The 10,355-nt window shown below is 41.3% G+C and overlaps 1 protein-coding gene across 1 annotated transcript in view; it reads left to right on the top strand.

The window, feature by feature from the left end:
- Positions 1-1,090: 1,090 nt before the first annotated feature.
- The window catches only part of GLP1R (glucagon like peptide 1 receptor), a 309,769-nt gene continuing 300,504 nt past the window's right edge, over positions 1,091-10,355 (top strand). The window contains exons 1-2 of the mRNA XM_075595108.1: positions 1,091-1,138; positions 1,953-2,085. Of these exons, the coding sequence (XP_075451223.1) occupies positions 1,091-1,138; positions 1,953-2,085 (181 nt within the window). The remainder of the gene's footprint in view (positions 1,139-1,952; positions 2,086-10,355) is intronic.

Below are 10,355 nucleotides of genomic sequence, written 5' to 3'. Positions count from 1 at the left end.
ACAACCTTCCCTACCAGCATTGCAGCCATCTCTGACAGTGAAAGGGTTAAGAAAAACAGTGATCACATGGAAGGGGAGGAAAAAAATTGATGGAACCCTGGTCTCACCAGGGCATGGTCGTGAAATAGTCACACAAAGTCAAAACTGAAAGAGTAGGTTAATTATAAGTACACTGCCTGTGCTGCAGCCCCCAAACATTAGGTTTACACCAAGAGAAATTCTACGTACGGCGCTATGTATATTATCAGTAAAAATGTGTTGTTGTTTTTTTCTACTTGGCTAATACAGAAATGTGGAAAACCCAATGTCCTTATTAATCATTGGGGCCGGGAAAGTGAAAAGACAAGACATGAACCAAGAAAAAAATGGGGAGGAAGGAGTGGGCAGGAGAGATACGCTGCAGTAACCTGATGCCTCAGATCTTGTTATCTGAACTGGCAGCTTTATCCTCGGTACTACCACTCACCTTTTGTAAACGGAGGGGGATTTCGGAGACATTGAGCAAATACCCAAACTTACAGTACGGATGCTGCCAAATTCCAGTGCGTGTTATTCTCCAATTATGCAGAATTTATTAAATCTCTTGTCACATTTTAATAAACACAGCAGGACACACCACAAGGGAATATGCACGTTAAAAAAAAAATCTCGTTAAGGTGTTATCACATAATGGAGGATGTAGAATTAGTAGCCGATGCCTGCTCGGTGAGCTAATTTGTCTTTCAAAAAAAAAAAAAAATTACCATTTTAAAGGCAAAAGTTAAAGTTTGGCTTCTACACAACTATACCATTCATTGTTTATGTAACATATTTTTCCTGCAAGTCTAGGATTGAGGGTTGTATAGATGGTTATTTAATTAAGTCTCCCAGCGGCAAACCAGGAGAAAATAAGTGCAAACGTATTACACCAGATTTATCAGCAGAAAAACTCCAGTTTAACTCAATGGGATTCCTTTTGATTGATAAATAAGATGCTGTTTTCTTGATTGGTTTTGCCTAATTTTTCCAGTTGGGAAATATATTCAATAAACTTCCTATTGATATGAATTATTCACTCTAAAACAATACTAGGGAGAAAAACAACTAGGGTATGGTTTACTGTACACACATATGCAGTGATGTTAACGAGGGATTTCCTGTGAGTTATCTGGTTTCTCTCCTGGCCTCACGGACAGCCCTGCAGCAGGGAATTGGAGCTGCATGGGGTACCAGCTTCTCTTTATCTCTTCTCCCCTGCATACTGTTTTGTGCTCACAAGAGGGAGCCAAAGAGCCTCCCTTCTGTAGCTCTTGTGAATGTGAGCTGCCCTGCTCATGCAATAACATGTAAGGTGTGTGTATACAGTACCTGTACGTGCAGGGTTGGTTGGGATTTTTGTGGGGCATCTTACGTTCTCCGGCACGGCATCTCCTCCTCAGGTGATACAGCATCATGATGTCCTTTTTAATCTTTGTCCTTGCTCCACCTGGGGCCATCTTCTCATTACCCTCTCTCGGTCTCTAACCTGTTGGACACCCCAAGTTTATTGCAAGGTCCTGTAAGTAGAATCACATTATTTCCCATTTAGTGTGACCAACGACACAGTGAAGACTATTCGCAGATTTGGAGAGATACTGTAAAAAAAATTTGTGAAGACATTTGCAAAAACACCCCAATTTGGGGCAACACTTGGTATTGGAGTTACCCTTTGAGTAAGATATTATCTTCTGGTGAACGAACACAAATCTTGCATACTGTATCTAGATTTGATCCGGTATATTGAACTAAGCTGCAGACCTTCACAGCAATGTATACAGTACATATAGCATATAACCCCACATTTCCATGAGTTTATCAGCATGATTATTTGACTTATCGTCAGACTAGCATATATATCGTACAGTATGTTGTTATCGTGACAATAAATATTTTTCCTTTTAATGAACATGTATTTGATTGTTTCTCTTTCGTAGAATAAGAGTGCAGTGCTGGTCTCTTTTCTCTTGCAGGGCCCAGCAGGATCCCTTTCTGAGATCCAGCAGAAGTGGGAAGAATATAAGGAGGAATGCTTAGACTACCTTCACCTCACACCCCCAACCCTGACAGGTAACTGTTTCACTGGCAGCGGGTTCTTGCTAAATGGACGATCAGTGTCGACTCTTTTATCTGTAGGGGGCAGCCCTGCGTAGTAAACTAAAGACTGTAGCGTGTTTAATGGGTTAAATTGAGCCGATATTCTCCATTAAAAAAAATTATAAATATTTTTCAATAATTCTTAAAACGTGTAACATTTCCACGCAAGACAAGTGCTTTTGATGGTTTTTACAATCTTTATGAAATGTATTTGGGGGAAAGTCTGTTGGACAATCCATAAATCCCCCTGGTAAATAATTAGCTTTGCTCTTTATTGTGTTTGCAAAGTAATTACGATGCCAGCATTAGTTAAATATTTAAATAAAAGTAGCTGCTACGATTGAATCCGGTGTTCCCTACAAAAAGCAATATTTATTCATGTTTTCACAAATGACAAATAAGTAAATATTATTTCTTGTTTGAAATCAGTATTGTTTCTTTTCTTGAATCCTGCTTCTTCCAGCCTTTTGGGCCATTTTGAGATTATGAGCCTGAAAAGAAGGTATTCAGATAATAAATTAAATAGATCCCAGGTGGTATCATAGATCTGCGCGTGGGCAAATTACTGTATTCATCAGTATTTGTACTCGGCACGAACATATATTTTTTTTATCCCGCAATTTTTAATATCTGTAAATTCATTCAAGTTCGCAAAAAAAATCATCATCGATTTTTTTTTTCATTTGAATATTCAAAATTGGAAAATATTTAAAAAATAACAAAAAAAAAAAAAAGCTAAAAGAATTTAGACTATTGATACTCTTAAAAAAATATTTTTAAAAAACCATTGGAAAATATTTTATTTTTTATAAATCGGAAAAATGGAATATTTTTTAAATGGAATATTTAAAACTTGAAAAAAATGGAATATTATTTTTGATATTGTTATAATAATAATAATAATAATAATTATGAATTATTATTATTATTATTATTATTATTAGTATTATTATTATTATTATTATTCATATTTGTAATAATATCACACCCTCTACAGTATTCACCCTCACATCTCATTCATTATCATTTCCCTGGGACAATATGTATTATATAATTTGTACTAGCACAGTTAATTTATATATTTTTCTTATTACTATTTCCTCTAACTCTTTCAGTCTGTGTTTTTGCCCCTGTAGCACACCCTCTTTTCCCTAACCTTTGACAGCTCAGCCAATTACTATTAAGCTTGGAAATAATCGGATAAAATCAGCTTTAACATGCTCTATTTACTCAAGCTACTGACATGCCCAATACAATAAATGCATGCTGAGAGCACGTAAAGGTTTAAGGGTATTTAACCCCATCAGTGCTGGACAGATTGAAAGGAAATGGTCGCAACTGATGTTCGCTCCAGCAGGGGTTCTCAGCTCCAGTCCTCAAGTCCCTGTCCCCTCCCCCCCTCCCAAGCCACCTGTGCTGAAGCAGGGACTGATCGAGCCACCTGTGCTGAAGCAGGGACTGATCGAGCCACCTGTGCTGAAGATGGGACTGATTGAGCCACCTGTGCTGAAGCAGGGACTGATTGAGCCACATGTGCTGAAGCAGGGACTGATTGAGCCACCTGTGCTGAAGCTGGGACTGATTGAGCCACCAGTGCTGAAGCAGGACTGATTGAGCCACCTCTGCTGAAGCTTGGACTGATTGCGCCACCTTTGCTGAAGCAGGGATATCCTGAAAACCTGACCTGTTGGGGAGGGGAGCTTGAGGACTGGAGTTGAGTATCCGTGCCTTAAAGTATGTCACAGCTCTGAAATAGGCTGTATTAGCAAAGCCAGGTTTAAGAGATGTTGTTTATTTCACCGGAGAGACAGTACCTCTGACTGTATAGTAGCTCTGTTGATAGGATGATTAGGGTGAAGATGCATTTATCTCCTTTTACTCCGTACTGTTTCCATCCTCGCGTGCGATCAGCAGAGCGCGTCGCGCTAGAAGGCTGCCAGTTTAATAAATCTAAAGCTGAAACATTAACACATTTAATATGCTGTAATGTTGATATATGGCTCTCACGGGGGATATTTGGCAATGTTTCACTTTATTAGTTTAGCATCTGCAGCCACGAGACAGCAGGAGAAGTTTACATATTCATGGAATTATATTGTATCCACACTCATATAACGAAGTATGAGACAGAGGGGTTATAAACGTATAGGAAACGCACAGGTGCGGTGGCCAGGCAGGTACATGGTCATTAGGGCGTTATTGGAGATGCAGCAATCTACTCTCGGCCTGCACAATTAATTTTCATAGAGGTCCAGGTTCTGTCACCTTTATTTATAAGGTTGCTGCTTAACCCGGAGTACTTGGAAAGTGACCCCTATATAACTCAAACAGCTCACCTGTGCCCCCGGAGACTGTATACATCTAGAAATAGTGTACATGTCCCACACTGCACAGTATTAAGAGAATGACGGGCTTACCATGATGGTGACGTGTCTTCTAGGAAAGATTCCCCTGTTTGGTCATGTAGCCAAAGCCAGAAAAGGTACATATCCCCCAAGCAGGACACGTCCTCCTGAAATAAGAAAGAACCGGCACTCCAGAGGTCCTCATACAATTATCAATCTCAAGGAAAACGGCATCTTTAAAGCGTTTGCAAATAGACCATAGCGAAGAGGCCATGTTTTACAATGTTTAGGTATATAGGGTTAACTTTATCGCTGTGCTTATTGGTGTGATCTTAGATACACCCACGAAACTCGATGATGGGTGGTGATTAGTCACGCCCTCCTCACCTGTATCACGTAAAGCAGTTCACTATAGTTCCAGATAGGAGGTGCATTGCATGCACACCACTTTATCCTGACAGAGGTCAGAGTATGTGACCGAAACGTCCATCCGTGTGGATTAAAATTAATTTTTTGTATGAAGACCTCTGGAGCACCGGTTCTTTCTTGTTTTAGGAGAATGTGCCCCGTTTCATACAGGTGTGCCGACGAGTATTCTAAAACTTGCCTTAAACTTGCCTTGGAAAATCTGGGACTATCACCAAAAATCTGGGACAATCACCAAAAAGACCCAGGTACATGCCGGGTACATGCTGGGTACATGCTGCAACATTTCAGTGACATTTGGTCTTGTTGGTGATTGTCCCAGATTTGTTTTAGAATACTCGTCGACACTACAGTAAGTCTCCCCGATGGGGGATGATCGCTGTGCACCCGAGGCAATTATATAGATCCAGTGAGTGCACCTAACCTAGGGTGACCATATTTGTCCCGGCAAACACCCGGACAAATGTCACGCAAACAGCGAGCGCTGACAGTGCATGTGCGATTGGCACTTGCTGGTCGCTCATGAGCATGTGCTGTAACATGTGATAGGTTACATTAGTTCAAAAGGATGTGACATAACTTTAAGGGATGATCACATGGTACAGCAACCAATGGGATCTGAACAAAACAAAAAGAATAACCCCTCCAAAAGCGCTAACCTACACTAAAATATAAGTGCTAACAATAATGTGCTAAACAATAATAAGTGCTAATGCAACATCAAGGTAAATAACAAGTGCTGTGAAAACAAGCAGCTAGGTGACAATAATGACAGGTTATTCCAAACCTGATAAAAAACAGTGCACAAACAATAATAAAGTCCCCAGCGCTAAAGTCCAAGATACCGTGATCTTAAGGCAGTCTTTGGTCTTTAAGATGGTAGTTGGGCTCTGGTAAAGATGCTCCAGATGGGATATGTCCTTGATGTAGATGGATACACGTCTGAAATAACAGATAATAGACACACCTGATTGCGCAGCGTTTTTCAGCAATCAGAGCCCTATCTAAGATTGTGAAGAATCCTACTCACATAATAATCGCCAATGTGTTCAGTGGAGAGAATCTGTGCTTGTTCCCCTTCTTCTCAGCTCCTCTCACGAACCCCACGTGGAGACAGCTTACTGGAGGCGACCTCAATCCACAATGGCGTCAGGGGTGATCCGTTACGGCACTCCCCACCCCCTGACGAAGTGACCACGTGTCACGAAACGCGAAGGGAGGAGGAGCTTAGTATTTTGAGCCATCCCAGCATCCGTAGTCCTGTCGCAAGGAGAGTTTCCAGTAGCACTGACGTCACACGCTCAGTCCAACAGCGTGTCTGTGTGCAGGGATCCTCTCCATCTTGCGGTTAGAAATTGCAAGCTGCGGACGGCAATTTGAGCAATACGATCCATTATTGCACCATGTGAGTGTATTTTAAAACTTTTTATAGTGTTTTAGCTAATTAAAGGTCATTTCAAACTACACTATATTGTGCTTATTCTTGTCACATATCGGTGGGGGTGCCGTAACGGATCACCCCTGACGCCATTGTGGATTGAGGTCGCCTCCAGTAAGCTGTCTCCACGTGGGGTTCGTGAGAGGAGCTGAGAAGAAGGGGAACAAGCACAGATTCTCTCCACTGAACACATTGGCGATTATTATGTGAGTAGGATTCTTCACAATCTTAGATAGGGCTCTGATTGCTGAAAAACGCTGCGCAATCAGGTGTGTCTATTATCTGTTATTTCAGACGGTGTATCCATCTACATCAAGGACATATCCCATCTGGAGCATCTTTACCAGAGCCCAACTACCATCTTAAAGATCAAAGACTGCCTTAAGATCACGGTATCTTGGACTTTAGCGCTGGGGACTTTATTATTGTTTGTGCAACCAATGGGATCTGTCTTAAACCACATTGGCTGTAATACCATGTGATATAGCCATGTGGTTTTAAGGATGTGACGTACCTCCCTTGGAGATGACGTCACATCCTTTAAAAAAAAAAAAAGGAGCTGTACCATCTGACCCGAAAATGTGACATTACAGGCCATATACTGTATAAGGCCTGTACGTCTCATTTTACCTCAAGAAGCCGACAAGACAACATCCGTTGTGGATTTACCATGGGGATTTGGATTGACAGATGAAGATGGAAGATTAAAGAAAAGAAAAAAAGAATTACAGATGAAGATAGAAGAAGGTGAAACAAGATTAAAGAAAGAAGATTTGTTGACTTTTTCCTGATCTTCAAGGTGGATGGCGTTGGATTGTGGGTGATGACGTCGCGGTACGAGAGCTTGCAGATAAGCCGGGATTCGGAGGGTGAAGACTTGTAAAGGTAAGTAAAATATTGAATGTTTGAAATTGTTTTATTTTCAGGTTTTTTTTATTGTATTTATTTATGTTTATGTATTTGCTTTCCCATTGACTGATAATGTATTAATCTGTGCCCCTTTAGGGTACAGATAAATAAAGTGAAAGCCAATGCTTTTTTTGGATGGCTTGTTTTTTGTACTTTTTAGGATTGGTTAGCGTTTTTAATTAACTAATTGTTTGGTTGGCTCGTGGTTTAAATTAATTATTTGTTTTGTTGGCTAGTGCTTTTATTTAATTTACTGTTTGACTAGTGGTTTTATTTGTTTAATAGTTTGCTTGGATAGTTGTTTTTTTAATTGTATAGTTTTGGAATAACATAATTGTAATAATGTTGCTATTTTGGTGATAGATAATTATTTGTGATGTGTACTATTAGGCTATTTAGTTCTTTTATTGTTGGGGTGTTTAGGTGTTTGTGTATATCTTAGATTATTGATTATTTTTGAGCTTAATTATTTTATTAGGTTGACCATTGAGTGATATAGTGGCTTATCATGCCCATATTATATGGGTATGATATACCACTGTGCCAATCAATGGGTACAGGGTGGGTATAGTGGGTCCGGCGTGGGTGGTTAGGCCTCCCGGGTGGGTAGCGGGGACAGAGGTTAACCTCTTTATTACTATAGCTGTTATGAATCGCTAAGGTGATTAAGGGGTTAGGTGCCATTAGATATATTTTCTTGTATTCTTGCTGACATCGGAGGACATGGACATGGACCTTCAGTATGTGGACGAGGATGCCCTTCATGATGGCAGGGGTCAATTGAAAGTTTTATTTACTTTATTAATTCTGGCTGTCTAATGTTTGATTTTATAACGGGCAAATGCACTATTATCCATATGTGCCCTTTACTGTACTGTATATGTTTGGGGGGAAAGGGAGGTTGTTGGGGGTAGAGGAGGTGGGTAGTAGGGTTGTTGTGTTTTAAAATCTTTATTGTGGGTAGCGAGGATGGGTGAAGTTGGCATTTGACCCTTGGTGGGTGTTTATACCTACCGGGTGTGTAGCGGGAAGGGTTAACCCCTTCATTAGTGGTATTAACTGCTCAGGTAATGAAGCAGTTAACTCCACCCGGAACCCTCCTGCAAGGCCTTGTGGCGAGCAGGGAGGTGATCAGGCCTGAATAAAGGTGTTATACCCGACTGGTCATCCTCCCTTTGCATTGGGAATGAAGGGGTTAAACTTGTTTGCCATGCATTACTGTGTTTGCCCTGTCCCAGCCATTTTTACCCACCATTTGCAGGCCATACCCTGCCTGCTGTGTTAAAAGACAAAATACATTGCCTGTTATACCCTTTCACAGACACAAGAGGGACTAGTGAGCGCCCAATGCTAGCGCTGATTGAAGAAGCGTGGCAAAAGTTTAAAGAGCTGTCTATGAGATGGGTATCCATTATTATCGGTTTGACCGGTAACCACAAGTCAATTGAATAAGTGGTTGCGGTTAGATTCTCAAGTGGTTTACCGATAAAATGTATCCGTCTCTCGGTAACTTTGTAACTTGAAAGGCGGAAAGTCAATTGACGTGAGAACTGTGTCAATTGACGTGAGAATTGGGTGAACTCTCGTTCCCGAAGCCTGTATTTCAATTATAAAGGCTAACTCGGGAATGGAAGCACCCAGCACCCTGATTTTTGGGGTGGAAGTACAGTTAACCACTACATGCACATACATATATAAATTACAGTTGTAACACAAGAAGAACATGATGTTTTAATAAAGTGTGTAAAAAACTGCAGATTTAAAATGTAAGGCAGGATGTATTCTGTATGCCCGGGAAGGAATTCCTTGGACATACAGATGTGATATGGGTGAATGAGCTGGGGGTATTTTCATGCCTGTGCTTCAAAAGGGTTTCGCCGAGTTGGCGACCCCCAGTCTAAAGAAGTGTCAGGGATGAAAAGGCCCAGAGACCCATAATGTATACACAACCGGCATTCTGATGTATAACAGATGCCGGGCCATTGACACATCTGGGCCAAATCTCAGACTCAAAGGTGCCAAGGTATGGGTGTATCCCAGGTATGCTAAGTGGCATGGGTGTCAAACTGACCCATGCGCTTTGCACACCGGAAAGCCTTTTGCCCGGTCTTTTGAACTGTGGGCAACACGTCTATTGGTGGGTTAAATTGTTCCCACGAAGGGATTGGGTCCACATGTTAAAGATAGCCTTGGCCAGGCTATAACTGTGGCTCCCGAGGTATCCCAGGTGTGATTCGTGATTTTCAATCCATGATGCAAAGACGCAAGACTTTGTTCCAGCACAGCGGCAACTGGTCCTGGAGAGAAGGGGTTAATAACAACATAACCAAGGATTTGCCCCAAACTTCGGAATTCATTAGCCCTGGTGACTCTTGAACGAATTCTAACGAATCTCAACGAAATTCTTTGAGGTGGCTGAGATATTAGATCGGCAACTTGCAAACTGGCCACGGGACCTTTAAATCAAGACTGCATTTCTTGCGCTTGCATGCAAAGGACAATTTATTTTGTTCCCTTATCCCAGTAAGTGTTGTTTTAAGTGTATTCTGCAGATGTCGTGTGTTTGTCTATTAAGAAAATAAATCACAATTTATTTTGCAACTTGTTCTGTTCAATCGAGTACCCAGAAATATAAATGTGTTGGTAAGGTTGGTGTCCATCGTGACAGGCCTAAACACCCACCAAGAGCCAAATACCATCTTCACCCACCCCAGCTACCCACAATAAAGATGGACCTGGTAGTTAACCCTTCATTACCTTAGCGGTTAGCCGCTAGGTTAATGAAGTTGCCTGTAAATGCTTTTTTATTGCATGGGATTTATGCCGGGGGTCTCCGGTGTGATATTAATGGGTATCAGCTCTGGAGACCCCCGGCATCAGTTTGATGCAGGAGAAAAGCATTTTTTCTTCCTAAGTCCTCTCTCGCCGTCTTCTCTGCAGGTTCTCCCCAGCCTCACGCCAACTTTTCCTAGCATGAGGATTTTGGAAGAAGCTCATCATTCTAGAGCCGCGATATGCCTCGATAAGCTAATCAAGGCTACTAGAATTGCACGAATTTCAGAACCTGCCGATAAGTGGCTTATCACCGGTCAGACGACGATTTATTTTTTGACTGCTGAAAATTT

The sequence above is a fragment of the Ascaphus truei genome, chromosome 4 (genome assembly GCF_040206685.1).
Source record: "Ascaphus truei isolate aAscTru1 chromosome 4, aAscTru1.hap1, whole genome shotgun sequence".
NCBI classification, from domain to species: Eukaryota; Metazoa; Chordata; class Amphibia; order Anura; family Ascaphidae; genus Ascaphus; species Ascaphus truei.
Note: the sequence above shows the minus strand (reverse complement) of the source record. Positions and strands in the feature narration are given on the sequence as shown.